This window comes from Pelmatolapia mariae, linkage group LG16_19 (assembly GCF_036321145.2).
Source record: "Pelmatolapia mariae isolate MD_Pm_ZW linkage group LG16_19, Pm_UMD_F_2, whole genome shotgun sequence".
In the NCBI taxonomy this organism is placed as follows: Eukaryota; Metazoa; Chordata; class Actinopteri; order Cichliformes; family Cichlidae; genus Pelmatolapia; species Pelmatolapia mariae.
Genome location: NC_086241.1, coordinates 53,162,496 through 53,186,242, shown reverse-complemented (window position 1 = coordinate 53,186,242; position 23,747 = coordinate 53,162,496). Strand labels below are relative to the sequence as shown.

General features: G+C 38.7%; 1 protein-coding gene across 2 annotated transcripts in view; it reads right to left on the bottom strand.

The window, feature by feature from the left end:
* The window catches only part of LOC134644844 (brain-enriched guanylate kinase-associated protein), a 67,919-nt gene extending 44,764 nt beyond the window's left edge, over positions 1–23,155 (bottom strand). For both annotated transcript variants that reach the window (XM_063497963.1, XM_063497962.1), the window contains exons 1-2: positions 21,642–23,155; positions 15,947–15,978 (exon numbers count right to left, since the gene is read on the bottom strand). In XM_063497963.1, the coding sequence (XP_063354033.1) occupies positions 15,947–15,978; positions 21,642–23,015 (1,406 nt within the window). In that variant the 5' untranslated portion in view covers positions 23,016–23,155. The remainder of the gene's footprint in view (positions 1–15,946; positions 15,979–21,641) is intronic.
* Between the last annotated feature and the right edge of the window lie 592 nt (positions 23,156–23,747).

Genomic DNA, 23,747 nt, shown 5'->3' with positions numbered 1-23,747 from the left:
AGAAAGATACAGTTGGAAGATGCATGATTGCGTTTTTTATGATGCATAGTTAAACTACCCCTCTTCTTCTTCTCTGTGTTGTTGTTGTTCTTGTGTGTGTGTGTGTGTGTGTGTGTGTGTGTGTGTGTGTGTGTGTGTGTGTGTGTGTGTGTGTGTGTGTGTATGCCTTAGAAGTCAAATAACACATTAGCCACACTTAAAAAAACAAAAAACATTTGAATTTCATTTAGAACTAAGATTCTAAGTTGTAAGCAGAAATATTATGCTCAGCCACAAACATGTTTCCCCACTTTCACAATGCTGAGGTGTCAAATCCACAACCCCCAACAAATGGTTTGTTACACGCGGGTGTGAAGGGCAAGCTTTACTTACACAGCCTCACACACAGTAGATTTTTAAGTTTTTGGGGTACAATGTTTTAGCCACAGATGCAACTTATACTTTTGATAAAGATCACTCCACCTGTTTATTTCTTAAGAAATTAAGCTCTGATTTATAAATGTCTACACAATAATAGACACCGTGTGCTCTGTGACATTATAGTCTTCTGCTGCGTCCATTGGTTTGCATTTTAAACTCCCAACCTTTCAGGTTGTTATGAACGACTTACATTTCTAATATTTTGTGGTATAAAAGTGAACCATGTGGGTTTTTTTTAAATTTCTGTGTGATGGAATGACTTAAGACACAAGTTATTTAAACAATTCTAAATGGCAGTATGATGGCCATAGTACTTAGTGCGGGTCAAATATGTTAAGGATAATGTTTATCAATGTAAAATTGCAAAGAACCTTTGGATAGATTATAACATCTTGTAAACAGTCACCTCAGATCCTGTACTGTCAGATCTATGTATGCAAGGTAAAACATTCCACAGTACTTCCACTTAAGTAAGTAACTAAACACATAAAGTCACCCTTACCAATAATCCACTGCTCCAGATAGTTTCACCAGATTGGTGTATGCCTCGGCTATGGCGTCAAAGACTTTCCTTTCCGATTTCAGTTCGTGCAAGAGAGTTTCCGCCACCATGCGGACTTTGACGCCATAGCCGAGGCATACACCAATCTGGTAGGGTTGGACATGGTGAAAATCAGGCAGTTACGGCTGGTCGCAGAGTGTTACAGAGGAGGCTGCTAATGTTTTCTCTGAAACACTGATTTTTCTTTCTTAAAACGTGTAACCTGCATTTTACCAAACAATGTATCCTACATTTAGTGCATTTTTAAAACATGTACCCACGTAATCGTTGATAAAATATGAAGTTACAATTCTTTTCTGTAAAAAGCATTTTTATTTTTGTATATAAATAAATGTTGATGTTGTGCGACGGGATTGTGTGCTTCAATTTCACTTATAATGTGCCAAATGACTACAACAGGCGGCTCAATGCCGTCCAGAGTAAGGATCTTGTTAGCCACAGTGTTTCTAAGATTTTTACGACTCATTACAATAACCTCAGTTTTATCTGAACTTAGAAGCAGAAAATTAAAGCTCATTATGTGTCTAAGACATCCCGACAGTTTAATCAATAAAAGTGGGTATCATATGCATAGCCGTGAAAATGTATGCTATGTCTTCTAAAGCATGTATAATGTAAACAGAACTGGTCTTTGCACAGAAGCCTGTGGAGCTTCATAATTAACCTCAGTGTGTGAAGAGGCCTCTCCATTTAATAATAGCTGTAATAAAATGTTATGGTCAACGGTGTTAAACGCTACACTTCGGTCTAGCAGGGAAGATTTCAACATTTCAATATGAATGAAGGCTGAAAACTGATTAGATTAATGTCTGATGATCTTTTCTCTGCCTCTTCAAGTTTGTAACACCGAACATATTAAGGGATGATATAATAATAATAATAATAACAATAATAACAATGGATTGGGTTTCATATAGTGCTTTTCAAGGCACCCAAATTGCTTTACAATGCCACTATTCATTCACTCTCACATTCACACACAGGTGGAGGCAAGCTACTGTTGTAGCCACAGCTGCCCTGGGGCAGACTGACAGAGGCGAGGCTGCCATATCGCGCCATCGGCCCCTCTGGCCATCACCATATAAGGTTCACCATATAAGGTTCACAGGAAGAGTTGAATTAGACAAACATTTACTATTTTTCTTTGTACTCTTTCTTTCTTGACATGTTTAATATGATTATTATCAGAGGAGAAAATGAACCTTGTGTAGTTTAAAACTTTTTATTTAATCAAACTGTAATGTTGTTGAACTCTGACGGCCGTGTCTTTTAATCTTGTCAACAAATCCTTAATCGCCTAAATGTGCCATTTATCATCTTGTAAAATGTTCCCACGCACTCACAAGACAAAATAAAAACAGACTGCTCAAAGCAAACGCAGAGCCCTCACAGTTGGTAGTACAAAACACAGTGACAACGTACGTATTAGATTCCCCTTACTCCCAAAAGCATGAATATGAAAAAAAATGGGATCACCAGGAATATCCTAAAAATGGCATTGAGGGGTGTGTTACAGTGAAAAAAACAAACAAAAAGCAACCATATTTTCATCTGAAAAATGTTGAATTTTAGTAAAAACATTGCACTGTAGTTTGATACTGTCGTTACAGACAATGCGGATGTTTAAAGCCTTTGGACGCACATTTGAAATGCAGTCATTCTCCTAATCAGCTGGAAACGTTAAAGCCATAAAATGACTTTTTCGAGCGGCTAAAAACTATTGAACAACAGCATTGTTGAGGCTGTTCCAAAATTTGAATGTACATGTGTTGAAGGTGCGGGTCTTGTTGAATTATTAAACATACTTTCTTTAATTTTTCGAGCCACAAAAACCAAAACTTTTAATTTTCTTCCGCTTGAGTCTCGGCCTCGGGTAGCTCTACTCATCATTGCTGAGTCAGTTGTCTGTTTGTGCTACTTTTTTCAAGGAGCAGTGGATTATTGGTAAGGGTGACTTTATGTGTTTAGTTACTTACTTAAGTGGAAGTACTGTGGAATGTTTTACCTTGCATACATAGATCTGACAGTACAGGATCTGAGGTGACTGTTTACAAGATGTTATAATCTATCCAAAGGTTCTTTGCAATTTTACATTGATAAACATTATCCTTAACATATTTGACCCGCACTAAGTACTATGGCCATCATACTGCCATTTAGAATTGTTTAAATAACTTGTGTCTTAAGTCATTCCATCACACAGAAATTTAAAAAAAACCCACATGGTTCACTTTTATACCACAAAATATTAGAAATGTAAGTCGTTCATAACAACCTGAAAGGTTGGGAGTTTAAAATGCAAACCAATGGACGCAGCAGAAGACTATAATGTCACAGAGCACACGGTGTCTATTATTGTGTAGACATTTATAAATCAGAGCTTAATTTCTTAAGAAATAAACAGGTGGAGTGATCTTTATCAAAAGTATAAGTTGCATCTGTGGCTAAAACATTGTACCCCAAAAACTTAAAAATCTACTGTGTGTGAGGCTGTGTAAGTAAAGCTTGCCCTTCACACCCGCGTGTAACAAACCATTTGTTGGGGGTTGTGGATTTGACACCTCAGCATTGTGAAAGTGGGGAAACATGTTTGTGGCTGAGCATAATATTTCTGCTTACAACTTAGAATCTTAGTTCTAAATGAAATTCAAATGTTTTTTGTTTTTTTAAGTGTGGCTAATGTGTTATTTGACTTCTAAGGCATACACACACACACACACACACACACACACACACACACACACACACACACACACACACACACACACACACAAGAACAACAACAACACAGAGAAGAAGAAGAGGGGTAGTTTAACTATGCATCATAAAAAACGCAATCATGCATCTTCCAACTGTATCTTTCTGTTCTGGCTATGGAATCATTGGTTGTTTACTGATCTGTACTTTGGGAGTCATACTGTTGTGATACTGGGGAGAAAAGGGTAAGGTTTGATAGACTAAACCGTTACACACAAAACTTCAAAACTCAAAGAGTGTGTGAGACTGCTAGCTGTGTGGTTCAGCAATAAACTTATCTACAAATGTGTTAGTAAAGAGTGATGTGTACTTCTGTCCCATTAAGCAACGGTTTAACAAATTTCACTGCAAACTATAAAAGGAATCTGAATTTTAATAGAACATAGTAGTGATGGATTAAGTGCAGGAAACACTAGTATAAGGTGTCTATGGAACAAATCTCCTTCAGCATTCAAAATGACCAAAGTGAGGACTACAGGCGTTTCTCTCAGTTGATTGTGTTTAGGGAAAAAGCAGCTAAATACACTGAGACTGCTCCACATTGTTAGCAAGTTAACTCTGGATGTCTGTAGGTTTGTCAAACTTGGAGTGAACAAAAGCAGAAAAACACTGAAAGATGCAGACGGTGAAATTCTGGTTTATTTCATGAACACAATGAAACATTTTACAGTCCACAGAGCAAAGTAGCATACATGATAAATAGATACACATATCACGACCTGTGAGAAGTAAAACTCGTCGTCTTACCACATGTTATATTCTGTAAACTTAAAATAAACCACAGAAATTAGAGTTTAGTGTTTTAAAGTCATCTATTAAAAACATGGGTCAGCATTACTGAAGTGACACTTTAACGATGCTTCATATCACCATGTTTATGATGATAAAACATGTTCTCTCATTAGTAGATGTCTGCGCTGTCACTTGTCATGAAAATGTCCAGAGCCTGGGTTCAGCTTCCTCTTCAATCACCATTGATCATTAATAGGGTCACAAAAGATTTGTCACATTATCCCCATAAACAACATGCTTTTATAGAAGTCATTGTGACACATATATTTAGATTCTTGTTTCACAATGTGCATGAACTCAAAATCTTTAGAGTTTCATATTTATAAAGTATCGCAAATAATACATTTATACCATTGTATGAGCTACACTTCTTGTAAAAACTGTTTGGAAATGTGTTTGAAAAAGCTCCTGCTGTGACCTTCCTTCTGTGAGGGCACACACACACACTCACACACACACACACACACACACACACACACACACACACACACAGAGAGAGAGAGAGAGGGGGGAGATCATTAATACAAAGGATTGGAGTCGGTTTTGGATTTTCACTTGTTGTTGGCTTTAATATGAACAGTCACATAAAATTCATTCCAATTTTTGCCTTTGCTTCAATTAGGATGTTTCTTTAAATCTACAACAGCTTCCTTTTCAAAAAGTTTACTGACATAGTAAAGAAGTAGCTAGGGAACTCAGTAAGTATGAGCAACAATAGCTTAAGGACACTTTCTCCAATAAAGAGGAATTCATCATCTGCAGTTCGTGAAAAAGCGCAATATTAAAAACAATTCAGCAGACCCTCAGAGTGCGGATACAAACTGTTTTCAGCTGTAGAGGTAGAGGTACACTTTATGCACTTATCAAACATACAGTTTAGAGGCTTGCATTAGAGTGCTTTGGTGCTTGGGCATCTTTTATTTAGCACGGTTGTACCATTGTGAATGTAGCTATATAAATAAATACGCTCAAGAGTCTATCGTATGTTTGTCATGCAACTAAAAATTCGAAAATATATTTTTAAATCAGTAACTTTGCAAATTTAGAGGATTTGTTTTCGGACAGCATATGTGTCACATTTTAAACAGGGTTTGTATAATCAGTACTGACATACAGACATTTATGCTCTGGGTATAACAGACATGCTTACCGTGTGAAAGGCCCTCTGATGCCTTGGAGCAGAGAAACACGCTGTATTGTTGCTTTTCTCTGTTGTATAAGCAGCGCCCGTAGGTCAGAAACGCTGTGTGCGGGTAGCAAAGTCGGCTCCAACGCACATCCAGGCATCCGTGTGAAAGAAAGGTGTCGCTGCAGCTAGGCTGTCAGGATAGTCAGGCTTATATTTATATTTGCATTCTGGTGCGTTAAAACTAGCAGCCTCTGTGTCCCGCTTGGATCATCATTCCGAAAATTCAGATATTTAAATAAAATGGTGAAATGGCTAGTGATGAGGAAAAGAATATGTGTTTGTTTTTTTTGTTTTTTTAGAAGTATCACAGTTTATTTCTAAAGGAATACATGTTATTTGTGACACTCTGTTTGAAACTATTAGCCTCTGTGTGTTTCAAAGCGCTAAAGAAAAGTAAAATGCTCCTAACTAGTTAAATTAAAAGTAAAATGCTTGTGCTGATGAACGAAGTGTTATGCTCTCAAGGCTCGTTGTAAAGTAGTGAGGAAAATACAGGGTGTTTGATTAGGGCGTTTTTATATAGGTGGGGACTTGTTTCAGTTGTCCTCTGAGATGCAGAGATAAAGGTGTAAGCAGCATGTGAAACCTGTTTGGAGGTTCGGATGGTCATTAGTAGTGTGGCACCACTGGACCTGGCTCCGCCGGACCTCTGACATAAGATAAAGGAGACTGATTGTATTGAAAACTAAGTACATTTGAGATGCTCTTGATAAGGGCGTCTCTTTTATTGTTTCATGACTTCTTTTGCTGACTGTTGGGGGTCTAACTGTTGCAGAATTAAGAATCTGAAGTATCAGAGTTTATTTCTAAAGGGTTACCTGTTATTTGTAGCACTCTGTTTGAAACTATTAGCCTGTGTGTGTGTGTGTTTCAGAGCACTAAATTAAAAGCAAAATGCTCCTAAAACAGTTAAATTAAAAGTAAAATGATCCTAAACTAGTTAAATGCTGTGTGGGAATACACTGTTTTTAGAAGGTGGAAAAACTTTGGTGGCTCCACTGGGTCTGACGCCTCTGGACCTCTGACATGATAAGATCGCTAAAGAAAAATGCTCTTAAAACAGTTAAATCATCTATGGGTGTGTGCTGGGATGTTCTTGATAAGGGCGTCTCTTTTATTGTTTCATGACTTCTTTTGCTGACTGTTGGGGGTCTAACTGTTGCAGAGTTAAGAATCCCTATAAAAAGTTTATTTCTAAAGGAATACATGTTGTTTGTGGTACTCTATTTAACAACTATTAGCCTGTGAAACTATTAGAAAAGTGAAATCTTCCTAAACTATTTAAATTAAATGCTGTGGGGGAATACTCTGTTTTTAGAAGGTGGAAAACTTTCTGTTTGAAACTATTTGCTCCTAAACAGCACTAAAGAAAAAGCAAAAATGCTCCTAAATAGTTAAATTAAAAGCAAAAATGATCCTAAACTAGTTAAATTAAATGCTGTGTGGGAATACACAGTATTTAGAAGGTGGAGAAACTTTCTGTTTGAAACTATTACCCTCTGTGTGTTTCAGAGCACTAAAGAAAAAAACAAAATACTCCTAAACTAGTTAAATTAAATCATCTATGTCTAAATAACAGAACTCTGAGACCTATACAATCCTTTAAAAAAGAGTTTAATTAAAACACATAATGGTTTCATTAAATAAAACGCTATTAAACACATGTAAACTCATATGACCTCTGAACTCACAAGTCCGTTCACGCGCAAAGTCCGTTCACGCGCAAAAAGTCCGTTCACGCGCACACATGAACGCGGAGGGGGATAGGGGAGGGGGGATGCCTGAGGGGTTGGGGTGGGGTGGGGGGGGGGGGGGGGGGCAAAAAAAGCCACAGGTATAATACTACTAATATTCTTACTGAGTGTCAAAGTTGATTTCTGCAGCGTCTTATTTCATTTGCATTAGGCTGGTGACTGTGATATCTTGTTAGAATTTTGGCATATAGAAATTTTGGGCACGAATGTTATTTGCATGGTTTGTAGGCTTTGCAAATGATGGAGCAGCTGTGATTGGCTGATAGAGAGGACCGCCCTCACTCCTGTGTGGAAAGATCAACCCTAATCTGATCGTCAGTCACTGCATTACTCACAGTTAGAACCTGCAGTCGACAAGGCTGTAAAACACACAGAGAAGATCATTTTCACATATTCACTAACTCTCAAATTGATAATCTCAATAAATGGAACAAGACGTTTCCTTCCCTGTTTGGAGATTAACAGATATGAGTAAAAGACGGTTGACGTGCTGAACACAACGCCACAGAAAAGCAAAAAATGGTCATCATGCTAAAGTTATCAAAGCAAACAGTTTTCTAAACTGTGGTTTAGAAATCTACTGTGGTGGATTATTTATTCATTATTTTAAACTAACCGCATTTTTTACTGTTGCAGTTTGATATTATTTCATACTGGAGTTAAATGGTACAACTAGCCAAACAGCCCAAAGTCGAAGGAAGATTTAACTCTGTCATTTTTTATTTCAATTTTATTTATATATCATCAAATGACAACAGCAGTCATCTCAAGGCAGGTGGAGACCCTATAATAATACATAGAAAACTCCAACAATCAAAAAATCTCATTTCCAATTAAATTCACAGCAACTGTTTCAACCCCAACTTTCAGGTATTGTTGTGCCTTTTTTTCCAGTCATGTTTTGAACAGATCCAAGTCTTTCTCATAGTGACCACCAGTTTCATAATTTTTGTGTTTCTCAACAGTTCTATAAAAGCTCAGCAATTAATATCAAAGCCAAAAATACAGTCTAAGGGAGAAGTTTTCTGGAAAGGCTGCATGCCCTAGAGAGGCTTTAAATCAAAATTCCTCCTCTATTCACCGGCTTTCATGAATTCACCTGAGTGCTACTTTTCTCCTGGTTTAATCTGTGAAGACTGAAAATGAGAATAGATTTGCATACAACAGAGAGGATTTGAAGCCTGGACAATGTGCAAAAGTTAGAGCAGAGGCACTTGCAGTAACACAGAGGTAGGCACAGTATAACACGCTGCACTGAAAAGAATACTTTCAAGATGTGTGAGTTTTGTCTTCTGGGCAAAGGATGAAAAGATTTTCAATGTCTGCTCAAGATTAATAAGACATTAATATAGACCTTGACCAAAGAATATAGCAAAACCAACAAAAAACCTATTTGCTACAAAAGCTTCTGGGCAGCAACCCGGACAAAGTAATAGAATCCAGATCCATCAGGTCAAATGAAGTTCAAGTCACCTATAATTCCAATGATGTTTACTCTCATTGGGAAAAACAACTCGAGCTCTTCTAAATTTAATTTCCTTTCAAGCCTCCAGCAGAATTGTGAGAGCTCTTTAAAATGCTTTTTTTCAGTAACTGTCTGACAGAAAAAAACAATAGGAAAAATAGGATAAAAAAATAGTGGTGACATGAATCTAGTTTATGAACATTTAATTTTTATATTGTTTTATCTGTATGTATCTACAAAGTCTCCCCTCTGTCTCTGTTTCTGTGTTTCCTGCAATAAATATACAATACAAAGCTCTACAACTACACATTGCTGTAGGCCAATAGCTCATTGTGCTCTTCACCCCTTCATAACCCTTAAAGCAAGCAACAAGAGTCAGGAGAGAGAAAGAGAGTAGTATAATAAGAGGAAGATTAATACAATCCATATGCTATGTTTGTGTGTTTCGCCTATAGACCGATTCAATTGATCTCCATTGTTAAAATTATGTGAAAGAGGAGTTCAGTCTTTGCTGAGGTTGCCACGACAACCCAGTCGTGACATACCTGTGCTCCCAGCCTGGCAGAGGACAAGAAGTATAATGAGAAGCATTTTAAAGCTCTAATATATACTGTACTATTCGTGTTTTCTTTACTACTTGGGAATTTATATTTTTTGGTTTTTCATGCCTCATTCTGTTTTTTGTAAATGATTAAACTGTAGTAGTTAAGTAGTCAAATGTAATAGTTAAATGAAGACTATAACATCTCAACCAGGATTAGAGCATATCCCACAAAATTATGAACATCATTGTTCTCCTCAGGTGAGCTGTAATTAATACATTGAAGCCCTTTACTATGTATTTTAGTGCAACAGAAAGTCAAGTTCTTTTAGGCTACTAAGGCTTTAAGACGTTAAGTAACAAATAAAAAAATGTTTTACAAATACCACTATTATCTTTACTACTACTCTTTCACAAACTCACTTGCAAGAGATATTTCTGTCTTAAGCAGGCCTCCTGCCACTAGGCCTCATATCTCAAAGGTAATTAAGAGTTGAGTTTCTTGCAAGTCTGTAATGATTCTGTGTCTGCAGAAGCCCCAAGGACTGAGAGAAGCGTCTTTTACCAAATTATAGGCAAACAGACCTCGTAAAAATATTCTAAGAGTGACAGAGCTTATCTAGATGGAGAAGAATAGGGTATTTGGAGAATATGTAGATATGTTGTAGAGTGGGTATGGGTTGCAGATCACAAGCCTGATGCAAGTTTTGTATTCGATGCACGATCAGCATTGGGCAATCCTTCAAACCCTTTCCATCTTGTGCTAGCAAAAACCCACCAAAGAACATCACAGAAACTCCTTCCTACCTGTCAAACTTTATAACTCCTTGTCTATTCTGTTTATAGCATTCCTCGGAATATTTCATTTTAACTTGGCATAGGACTTAAAGCAACTTAGCAGCAGTCATATATAGGTGAAAATATGTCATGTCAGCAAGTGCAGCCATCTTCCTCTTCACTGATGTTGAGCTTCCTGCAGTTACTTAGTAAGATATCCATCAGAATGCTAACGCACCAAGTTGTAAACAAGGTAAACATTATTTCTGAAAAACATCTGCATTTTGGCATCGTGGGAATGTTAGCACACTAGCAGCTTTTAACTGAAGACATTACTGTGCCTAAGTGAAGCCTCGCTGTGCTGCTACAGTTTCCGTTAATGTTTGTTTCTGTTAAGCTTCCGCTCTTGTTTGTGTTTTCCCCATATGTGGCTTCATACAAAATACAGTTTGACTTCAATATTCATTCAACACACTGACATATTGTTGCATTTAAAGCTGCTGTGTTAGCGACATTAGCATAAATTTACACCTACTAAATGTAAATGTGACGCTCTCTCTTTTTTGCTGTTTTTGGTTTCTACCAAATGACAGCTGATGGTAATATTTTGCCGTGTACTGTAGCTTTTAAACACTCCTCTTATGTGTTATTTTATCTCATCTTAATGCATTTTTTTCATTTAAAAAACTGTCTGCTGTAACTACAAACAAGCCATAAAATGGAAACGATAAACTTAAGGACACAGTAAAACTGCACAGAGGAGGAAGTGCACAATTCTCTGCAGGTTCATTGACATATGAGTCATGTCATCCATTGTTAATGCAATATTAATTATAGCCACTTTAAGAGTGCATATATAGGTTTTTTGTTGACATTTATAACTATATAAATCCACAATATTATAGTTAATAGAGGAAACCATTAATTTCTTTTTCCACAGACATCAGATTTACCAAACTTACTGATATGAATCCAGTGATAACTGACTTTATAGGTCTAACTCTAATCTTTGACTAAAGCCCTACATTCCCTTCTGTAGAGTACAGCGTAACGCCGTACTGTAGGACAGCTCAGCGCTGCAGACCACAAAGCTGTACAAGGGCCACGACGGCCACATTTTGTCTTTGAAAAAAGAATCCTGTTCTTTTCACCTTAAAGCCTTTTCTTTTTTATCATCACCGTCCAGATTGGACATCTGGAAATCCACCATGCATTAAACCACAGGAGGCCACCGGGGCTCAGAGTGATTATGTGCATGTGGGCCGAACATACAGCAGCATGTGCACAGCCCTCCAGGGTGCAATGAAGTATTTACTGACGTGTAATCGGTGCAATAGGTGCGTAGTTTGTTCAACATGTAGCTAGAAACAGAGTTGTATATTTGTTTGACAAAAAGCCTCTCTTAAGAGGAAAAAGCCGCTTCTATTGTTAAGCTCAACACACTCCCAAGAACGTGTCAACAAATTATTGTTTATACAGCAAGAGTGTCAGAACCACGACACTGAACCAGAAAGATCAGGACTGAAGCTAATGCGTTAATGAGAACACGCAAGCAAGTGGGGGCAGTAAGCTTGAGATAAAACCTCTGAGTTGAAGACCTTTATCTTCTGTATTTTATCAGTCACATTAAAATGCCACGCATCCCACTCTTTTGACATACAGTACATGGACTGTGCTTTTGAGAGACTTCAGGTCCACTGTATGTGTATGTGCACCAGAGGCTTATGTTGCTCAGCTGACCCTGTCCTGTTGGCTTTTACGGAGCTGTATAAACGCCGGCAGCAGACAGGCATATCTCCAGATGTCCAGGGAGCGATGAGGGGGGTGAGGTGGGACGTCAAAGGGAGAAGGCATCTTAAGACTTAGACATGTGATGCACAGCGGTCTAAATCAGAGAATATGGGTACATGTGCACGCTCGAAGACAGAGCCAACCCCTTGAGAATGCTCCAAAGTAGATTCCACATCGGCCAGCTCAAAACGCTACAGTAGTGCACCCTAACAAATGGCTCCTGCATGAATCCCAGAGCTCATGGTCTTGGAAATAATTAGACAGAAGAATGAGAGAGCAGAGAGGTGGTAAACTGCTCCAGGCTAACCTGAAGGGAGACTTTGTATAGCATCTGCTTTTGGAAGCTACGTGCCAAGCTTAGGAAGAGATGAGAGATGAACAAACAAAGCTTCTTTAGGCATATTCCTAAAAGTCTAAGTGAAGCAGAGCAGGCGACTGATGTCTCTGAGAAGCTGATGCTGGTGGAAAAGTGGATCATGGATGGATGCATCTGATAAAGGGAAGATGAAACATTAGTGGAAAACTAAAGTAGGAGTTGGACCAATGCAGCAGTTGCCCTCTATTCTTTGGCTGCTTTTCAGTCACTTTCCTGTCCTTGCTTTATCCAATCTCAGCAAGCTCTGACTGCAATTTTATGTTCACAAAGATACTTCCGTTACCCTTGGATTAATGAAAACTCACTGAATTCTTTGAACGGTTGAACAGGAACAAGAATTTTGTTATTTTGAGACCAGAAAAGAGAGAAAAAATGTTATAAAGCTGTAACCTTTTCATCTGTCAGTAAGCAGTTATTTTTTGACTTAACTGGCACACAGTCTCTTTTACAGTATGCAATGTGCTCTATTGGGCTTCACTATTTCCAGCTTTCAATTTTAGTTTGATAGTGATATTTGTATTACAGTCAGAAAGTAGGAAAATTCAGATTTCTTCTTCAAATCACTTTGTAAAGAGCTTATGAAAAATCTGAAAATCAGATAATAGCAGTGCTTGCAATCTACTATGCACATAACTGTAAAGTGGAAAATTAGTACAACATGCAAAATACAAGACTTTTCACAAGGTTTCAATTATCTACTTTAATCCAAAACTTGTAAATCTCATAAAAACTGGCTTTTATTTGGCTAGTAGTCTCTTAGTGCGCTCTTTCATATGGAGACAGTAACTTTGAAAGGGTTTGTTGGTGCACAATGATCTCAATTTTATTGGCATTGATTTAACTCAGCTTACATGTGAAGTACAAAACAGCCTTTGGTGATAAGCTTTGGCTTATTATCTATGACAAGAATCATTTCAGAAAACTGAGGAGGAGCAGAGCTCGTTGTGCTGCAGGGGGTTGGTGGAGCTGATGGTTTGTTTGGACAGACTTCAGCACTTATTAATTTTCATCTTTGGACTCATTTAAAGTGGACCTATTATGTTAATTTCCAGTTGCATAATTTTATTCTTGTACTGCACTAGATTTAGAGTAGCTTAGCATGATTGGCAGTTAAAAACAAAAACGTATTTATCTTACACCGAGCCCATTAGTTCATATTATATTTGAAACAATCATTTTTATATTCTCTCCCTTTAACTTTCTACTGACTGACCCTCACTAATCGAAATTTTCAACAGCACATGTATGGGACTGTTTATTCACAGTCAGAGCATCAGCCCGAAATGACCATATTCAAGATTTCATCTCTTTTTCACAGTATTCAGAGTCAAGAGTAGAAAATCAATAGTTGAAAACTGAGCTCTTGGAGCAGTCTGAAGCCTGAGGTTTTGATTAACAGGGATTACCTGCACATATCCATACATTATTATTTGAAACTTCTGGCCATATATATTATGATTAGCATAATTTGCTTGCATGGACAAGGGACATTTCCCCATCTCTGGTCATACCAGCCTATCACATGGTAAAATAGGAAAGAAAATCTAATCATGTTCATTTTTGCTGGACACAAATTCGCACATTTATGTCACAGTAAGCACAACTTTGAAAATTAGTGGTAAGTATATTAGCAAGGATATTTTATGCCTGGATCACATAGAGGGGACACACCATCCTGGCAACCAAGATAACTGAGCTCTGAAAAAAAGTGTCAGCTATTGAATGATCTTTTTTCTAAATCCAACTGAGTAGTTTCTTAAGATGATAAATAATTTAAAAGAAATGCAATGAAATAATTTTGGTCCCAACGCACCAACAGGGTCTCTGTGTGCAAAAACTACAGTTAGTTAAATACAGTGACAAGGATTGAAAGAAGCATGTTATGATATTTTATAGGATCCTCGGAAAAGGGGAAACCAGACTTATTTCCTTGGTTTTCCAAGTAGAAAGATACCTGCCTGGTTAATTATTCATTTATTTATCTGCCAGCATACTGTGTTAATGCATTTTGAGAATATTTTATAGTAAATATTGAAGTTAAATGGCGCATACACATTGAGTATTAAACACAATCAAAAAAGACATTTAGGATATGCAAAAGTGTGTAAATTACATCAGTGTGATTGACATAGATTGCATATTGACAAGGAATATTGGATAAATGTACAGCACCATTCCACGGCCATACCATTTGCAAATACAAAATGCCATCTTCCAACTAATTACGAGTTAATATAGCTTAAAGTGGCAGAAGGTTAGCGCACATTGTTCACTCTTCCTTTGTTTTTCCACCAGATTAATTAAAGCTCTCTCCACTGTACAGGAGGTTTGAAACTCACTTCAAAGACTCAAAGTTTCCCCCTAGACTGCACTTTATCCAAGGTTCTGTTTGCTTTAATTATGTAACAGGAAGCAGGGATCATCTCCAAAATCAATGGTTCCTCACTAGCTGGAGGTTAAGACCGGAGGTGAAAGCAATTAACTTCTAGATGTTATGATCATGTTATGCTGACATGCTGATTATAGAGTCACCTAAAGGCAATGCATCACCAAAGGCTTTAGGATTTCCTCACTGATATTCAAAGTGATCACACCCATCTTTTCTCAACTCATCAAATGCAATTATGGAGTCTTCCATCTTGTGTTGTCTCTCTTACTCTTGATCTGTACAAGGTGAGGAGTTTGGCTTAATGAGAGCAACTTTCTTTCTCATGATGGGCTTGCTGGGCTGCCTCTCTGTGGTATCTTCTTGCCCAGTGAAATATTATGAGAGTAAATTGAGGGATGTGAAAAAAAAACGTGGTAACTCATTATTCTCATACCACTAAAATACAGACAACAATAATAACCCCTAAGCAACAACATCAGTTTAGTTCAACTTGACCAAACGATCATGACCAACCTAACTTACATGCAGTGACTTCCAGTAAAAAACCATTCAGATTTTACTCCAGTATGCTGCACAACATGTAGTCACATTCTCCAAACATAGTGTACTGTTGAATGCAGAGCAGTCTAGCCAGTCCTTTTTCTCAAAGCGCTCAGAATATGCAACACATGAACAGAGAGGCACAACAGCTACAGAAGAGCCCTCACAACAATCATTACTTTCACAAGTGCAGCAAAGCAACTACACACACTTATCTCAGCGCCACTAATGAAACCAGGCATGCACTTCTTCGCTTCCTTGCCTTACCGTTTATATGCCATTTGCCTCATTTTCAGCAGATAAAATCACTACATTCATGTGCCTGTGCATCCCCTCAGAGCTGTGTGCATTTAGAAAAAGACTCCTCTAATTCTGACTGTCGACAGGGCTGGTAGGCAGAGAGAGAGAGAGAGAGAGGGGAGAGAGAGAAAATGAGAGAGGGAGCTGAGAACTGAATGGAGCAGGAGGAGGTGTTCTGGAAGAGGAGGGGTTAGGGGAGTGATGGAGAGAAGAGGGAAGAGAGAGAGAGAGGAGAGGTGTGGCTGAAGGTGTAACTGCTGGGAGGAGAGGAAGTAAAAGTGAAAGTAGCCAACCTTGTGTCATGCTGCGTCTCGCCATCAGATTCCTGGTAGGAAGAAAAGAGAAGCGGGTGAAATGATTAGATATATTTATCAAGCAGATTTATCTGGCGCCGCCGCTGCCACTGCACGCCGTGGAGTACCTCTTATCTGGTGTTTAACGAGCTCTCAGAGTGGCTGTGTCTCGGCAAACAAATATATCCATTATTTCCTCACTCTCAAAACACACACTGTATCAGTTCTGAGAACATTAAGTGAAAGGAGGAGGGAGGCAGAGCAAGAAATGACAGATTAACAGTGCAAAAGAAAAATGCTGTGTGCTGCAGAAATGGAGAGAAAGTGCCCAAGGGTGAGAGGCAGACTTGCAGACTGTAGTTGTTACGAGGAAAGTACAAAAAAGTAAAATGGTAAACAAAACTAAAAATGTTTGAAATTAAGTCTAAAAGAATGATTTGACATCTTCAGAAGTACTCTTCTTAGATTTCTTTCTTGATACCACTCTCTTGTTTTGAAGGTGAATGAAGATATAGCTACCTTAGGGAACACAAAAATCTGCCTAACATGAAGCTCACTGCTGAGCGCTTCGTATTTTATTTCGATATGCAACAATCTGTGGAAAAAAAGGACCACACTTTGTTATGTGGAAGTTAGTCGCTTCAGGTTGCTAACGCTGTTTAGTGTTTATAACATAAGCTAACTGATGGCTAGCTATTATACTCAGTACTCGGAGCATACTCAGTGCTGCTCTGTCATAACTACACATGAATGCAAATAAATAGACTGGTCATAGCTTGCATATAGATTGTAAATAATAAGGATTTCACAAGAATTTACATTTCCAATTTCACCATCTTCTTCATGAACTTTACAGTGGCCACAAAGTCACGCATTGTTTTGGTGCTGTAGTAGGTTGGTATGTTTTCAGGTGTTTGTGTGTTCGCATGTTGCATGCAACTCACGTCAGTCTCATTGGTGAGGATTTAGCAAGGTATATTAAAAGTCACAGGTGCACAGCTCCAACATACGGGCTACAAGATTGCAGTGCGTATTGGTGAGTGTGTGGAAGCCGGGCTTCACGCAGTTGTGTGGGTGTTACAAACAGTGCGAATGATACAGCAGGATGACTCATACAGCTACTGAATGAGACAACGCTCAGTAATCCCCCCACCCCCCCACCTCCACGTCCATCCTTCCATCCCAGCATCCCTCTGTGTGGAGAGGGCAAGCCTAGAGAGAGGGGGAGGAGGATAGAATTGGCATTCTTGCAAGGCATCACTGAATGATAATCAGCTCACATGGATTTACTTTCATTCAGTGAAAAAGGTAAAATATTAACCTTTAACTCGCTTTTGCTAAATGATGATAGAATGGAGACAAAAAGCAGACATATATTAAAAAATATTGACTTGACAAACACTATTTGTTATTTATTTTGTACATAGCTTGGGCAGCTAAACATCCATTTTCTTCTGATTTCCAATTCATCGTCATGGGGGGTCTGGAGCTTATCCCAGTTGTCACAGTGTGAGAGACAGGTACACACTGGACATGCCGCCAGGGCTCACACACAGAGGCAAACAAGCATTCACTCTTACATTTACACCTATGGGCAGTTTAGAATTACCAGTTAACCTAACCCAACTCCATGCATGTCTTTGGACTGTAGGAGGATGCCTGAGTACCCAGACACAGGGGGAACATGCAGACTCCACATAGAAGGCCCCCTGGATTTGAAGCCATCTTGCATTTCACATTACCATTTGATAAAACTTTTATCATAAAAAATATTAATTAGTATTTTTAATAACTTTGTAATCGTTAGGATTTCTTCTTAGAATTATTTCGGATACCATTGTGGATATTTTTCAGCATTATTTTCATTACATTTTTTTGAATCACTGCTTCTACAGCATTTAACAGTAAATCTGCTATTCTCATCCCAATATAAAGGTCATTCACAGGAAGCCATGCTTGCATTTACTAGGTGATGATTTTATCGAAACACACACATTAGCCCACATACTTGCTTCATGTTTAATTACTGCTGTATTTCACAGGTATTCTCTTGTATTGTTAGGATGCGCTCCGCTGCTGAATGATAATTTATAACTTCACTATGTATCAATTACAAGTTCTCAGTTTATCTCAGCTCATCACATATTTTGTAATACATGTATTTCAGCCTTGCCCTCCAGACTGCAGAGGACACTTCTCCTTCTTTTTCTCCTACCTTGAAAGAAGCGCCCACCTCATTTCTGCACTTGCAAGCCACTAACTGTGAAAAGCTGCCATACAGCAGTTTTCTCTCTTTTTGCCAAATGTATTCCTTTTAATACATACACCCACTCATCGGCTGAACAGTTGCTGGGGAGCTGACATCCAGTGAATAAGTTCTAGTCAGGAAGCGACATCCCAAACATTTCTCTTCCTCCTTACTGTTGGACGTTGGTCAAAGTTCACCCATTTAGCAGCAGCGTATTAGTACAACAGTGCATCAGGTTGTGAGAGGCCATATTACTGGATGGCATTTCTATGCCTGAGGCTCAAAAGGACAACAAAAACAGAAGGGGGGAAAGTGTTTAAATATTTTATGTATCAGCTACCTTCACACTGGCACACAAGCAGGATAGTGAAATTTGTTTTAGATTCAAGCAGTCTTTCTCTATTTTAGTAAAAAAGCAGCAAATAAGGCAGATGTATTTCTTAATATGATATTCCAAAGGGACCAGTAGTTCCCATTGCTAGCCCTCTGTTGAATGTTTGGAGGGCAGGAAGATGCTAATGCGTTTAAATAAAAAGTAATACAGACACAGCACAGCACTCTTAGAACATCCCAGCCACTGAAAATGCTCATCTAGTAGGTCGCACTGTAATTTTGAGTCTATATTTGAAAGAAGCATGAGCAAGAATACAGTTAGGTCCATTAGTATTTGAACAGTTACACACTTTTGGTAATTTTGCTTTTGTACACCAACTGTATTTCCCACCTAGAATTTCTGCAGCCATCTTCAGCTGCTGCTGCTTTGTAGGTCGCTCTGCATTCAATTCGGTCTTCAGTAAGTGAAAAGGATGTTCTGAGATCAGCTGAATGACTTGGCCATTGAAGAATATCGCAATTCTTTACCTTGAGATACTTTTGGGTTGCTTTTGCAGTATGCTTTGGGTTATTATCCATTTGTTGTGCGAAGGTCTGTCTGATCAGTTTTACGGCATTTGGCTAAATCTAAGCAGAGCATAGCCCAACACTTCAGAATTCATCCTGCTACCTCTACCAGCAATCACATCATCAATAAACACTAGTGACCTAGCTCCACTGACCTACATGCACATGCTATAACATTGGCTTTTGCGGATGATGGTGTATGCTTCAAATCACAAGCTGTTTCCCTTCTTTTCCCTTCTTTTTTCTTCTCATCATTTTGGTGCAGTTTCATCTTGGTTTCATCTGTTCCAATTTATTTTTTTTAGGACTGTTGACGCACTTTCAGATGTTTTTTTTTGCCAAAGTGTAATCTGACCTGCTTGCTCTTGTGTGTAACCAGTGGTTTGCACCTTCCATTCATGAAGACATCTCTTCATGTAGACTTTAGGGACCAGAAAAGTAGAAACATCCAAGTAAAACCCATAGTATAGCAAAGAAGGAGGTATACTACATGTTTAGCTTATACTACAACAGATATGCCTATCTGTTTAAAATGTTCTTGACTGGACTTTTTCATCCACTTTAGTTGTTTTCTGTGGTCTTTCTGGCCTTTTGGTGTTGCCAATTATTGTTAGTTTGATCACACCTAACGTTTTTGCTATCTTTCTGATAGGTTTATTTTATTTTTAGTTTTTTCCCAGTCTCCCAGTCTTCATTTGCATCAACTTTTTGGACCTCATTTTGAGAATTTCAGTAAAAAGCTGGAAAATACAAGTTCAACACTTGAAATTGATTCCAGACATTTTGTCTGCTTAATGTGTCATAGAACAACAAGAAAATGGGCCTCAAAACTACCTTCTCAACTGACCAATTATTTTTAAGCCTCTGAAAATAGGGCACTGTAACTCCTAGACTGTTGATGCAATACTTTTGATAAAGCTCTTCATATCCCCAGCGACGTTAAATCCCCTGTGATGGAGTATGGAGGCAAAAACTACAGAATTCGTGTAATTGTTTTAAATGCTTATTGACCTAACTGTAACTTCTTGCTCATACCTATTCTTTTCAATCATAGACTGAAAATCACAACATGAGCTGCAGTTTGAACAAATCTTTTCTCGGTAAATGCACATTTTCAATGGCCAGGGTATTCTCAAAGCATTGCTGTGGTCTATATTACATTTCATTTAAATGCATCAACATCTTTTTGCCCTCCAAACATTCAAAAGAGGGATAGCAAATGTCCAAATACTTATGGAGCTATCTGTATGTTATGTGCATGCATTCCTGTGCATGTACAGCACAGAATAATTCAGATTCTCGTTAATGAATAATCATGTTTTCAGATTTAGTTTTGTATGGCAAGTGGGTGATGTGTCAGATGCAATTAAGCAAAACAGCAAACATAAATGAGTCACATCTACATAATAAGTCTGAGAAGAGTAATATTCAGCTAACAAAGACAAATGTGATGCAATACACTATATCAAAGCCTTGAATAAAGACTGAGTGAATTCATCAGAGGCTTGTGTAATCTTATTCATTTGGCTTCTCATTTCCAGCAATCTGCATTTACTCTTACTGCATGTGGAGGAAACATGACACAAACTGATCATTTCTTAGAATGATCACAGCAATTATCTTCACAATAGCGCAAAAATAAAGTTACTGTGCATGATGTAATAACTGTCTATCATATAATAAAATTCAAAGTATGTGGGATGTGTATCTGCAGTCCTCATTTTGATCCGCTGTGTTGAAAATCAAACTGCAAAAATCCTCTGCAGTTTTCACATAAGCTGTTCACAGTTTAAAAAATGCAGGCTTTCCAGGAAGTAGTTATTCATAACTGACATAATGCTAATTACTTCCTGCTGGACTACACCTCTTGAAATGGTGATAAATTCTTGGCTAAAGCAACCCTGTTTCATACCATGTCAAAAACAGCAGCTGGAACATTATTGCATATTAATAAAAGCAGATGGTGGTTTGCAGACATGGCCAACGGAGGTGTTGAGGGACACCTCACATGTTGGAAATCAAATCTGATTAATTCAGGAAATAACTTCAAGTCCAACACATACATTAGATGATCTCTGTTCTATGTCTATCACTGACCACAATACTTCTTTTACCTTAAAAGCAATAACAAACATAGCTGCGTTACACATGCATATCTTTAGAACACTGAAGGTGCTGACACTAAATTGCAGTTTGCAGCATGGGATCCTTCTTGCATGCCACTCCTATGTCTTCTGGCCCTACTTTTCTCATTTATGTAGTTCTGACTCTGATTAAGGTATTCAAAGGTCATAAATAAATAAACTAACACTAAAGGTTTACATTTAAATTACCCAGTAATAAGTTATCCTTCCTGTCTGGTTATAGGGATATTTTCAGTGGATTATATATTTCATTAATCCCTCTTTGTAATAGTATGAAAATTGACTCTTGTAGACAGATTTTTAATAAACTGAACTGGATTTGAAGTTTTGAATTATTACATTTTTCAAATATTTTTAAACCAAACCACCAAACGAACAATTAAGTGTAGTGTAATGTACTCACAGCAACATTTAGAGGTCTGGGCAATGAGGTAGACCTGTAGGACATTCTAGGAAACTGCTGCTCCGGCCAGCTGAAGACAGGGCAGGGGTTGTTCCGTCTACTGGCAGCCAGATGAGGATAAGGTGGCTCATAACTGGTAGGAATAACTTTTTTCTCCTTCTCCCGCCCTCTTTCTGACCATCTAACTTTTTCCCAGCAAGGCTTTTCTCTTTTTCTGTCCTTTTCCCTCCTTTTCTCACCTCCTCTGTCTCTCTCCCAGGAGGCTTCTTTTCTCTTTTCCCTCTCCTTCTCTTTTTCCATCCCCAAGCCTCCATTTCTCTCCCACAGAGTCCTGTTTTCCCTTTCCTTTACTCTCCCTATACCTTCTTCAAGCACTTTTTCAGTTCTCTCTTTCCCAAGGGTGCCATTAGCTACCAGTTCATCCAGCCGCCTCACTCTGTCAATGTCTGTCTCTAGATAATGTCTCCCAGTAGGGGCTTGTGCTTGAATCTTTGCACATAGCTCTTGGTTGGGCTCTGGGTGTGAGTGAGTCTCCTCTTTTACTTTCCTTAGGACTTCCCTCGGCTCTATGATCCTACAGCTTGGTAATGTCTTGCTCCACTGGTGGATGGAACTTGTGATATCTTTGGAGTCACACTCCTTAATCGGCTGAAGGTTTGAACTGGTTGGACTGTACCACAAGTTTGTTGTTGATGTCGATGGTGGCGGTGGATTTGTTAAGGCAGAATGTAGTGGTGTGTGAGATGGAGTTGGTGGAGGTGGTGGAGGAGTTAGAGCGCAATGTCGTAAAATGAACGGTTGCTGAAGAGGACCACCATTTGATTTTAAGACCCTGCAAGTCACTTCATTTAGAAACTGTGAGAACTTGCGCCTGTCCTCTGATTTCTCATCACACTGATGGAATAAGACCGAAGAAGCATTTTTGCAAGATGATGACATATTTTGGAGTCCGGCATCTTTCCTTTGTGTTGTGCAAGTATTCTCATGATCATGGTCTCTTTTGTTTTCAGATTTAGCAGGAGGACGTGAAATGATAAGATTTTGGTAAATGATTTCATCCTCACCCTCAGCAGCAGAGGACACCTGATCAGTGTTGCAAGACTGTTCATTGCTGTCTTGCTTAATAGGAGTCCGTAGTAAGCAGGTGGCCACTGAGCTCCAGCTATTTGTATCCCAACTTCCATCATCATCACTAGAGCTGCCGTTTCCACTCTGTAGACTAGGGCTTTTACTTCTCTCAATAGGATTGGGGATGGAGTTGTCCAGGCTTCCAAGTGATCTCCTCTTTATCCGAGAGACTGAACCTCTGAGATTGGGTAAAGAGTTCGGAAAGTTAGACAAAGGTTCGTCAAGACTTGACAAAGATCCTTGCATGCATGGAACAGACCCCTGCAGGCTGGAAAAGGAACCTTTGAGTAAAGGAGAGGATTGGCGACGCAGCTGAGGCTCTTCTTCATGGTCACTGTAGGGTCCAGAGAAGACGGGGCAAGATGCTGTAGAAGAGCAGGAACCCCGATCTTGCCGAGTTGAGGTTGCTCTGGAACGCTGTCGCCGTAAAGTAGCCATGTGAATTGCCTTCCTTCCTCTAATTTGCACAGACTTTGGTAATCCTTTCTGTACAGACTCAAGTCTGGGACCATCATCTGAAATGGAAACGCATAAATGAACCATGTCAGGCTCAGTCCTATTGGTTTCTGTCCTCTGGCTTTGCCCAGTTTCAACCGTCTGCCCTAGTTGTCCTGACTTCCAACAGTGCACCCAAGCTGTTGCAGTGTGACACACTTTTCACTGATCCAGCTCAGTATTCGACGAGATCCCAAAGAGGCCTGATAGTCATTTGGATGCCAACCAAATCATTACCATATGGTAACTCCATCAATTCTATTTTTTTCCTTTTTAAAATAGCATTATAGATCAACAGGCGACCAGTGCTTTGTATGTGGGCATGTATAATGAATTTGTGTATTGACATGGATGATGTTGGAAAGCAGCTGGATATCCAGGTCAGTGATATTGACCACAGCGACCATGTGGAATCTGCTTTCTGTGCAGCAGGCAAGGAAAGCAGACGCAGATCAATTTGTCACACATTGTTGTTGTGTTTGT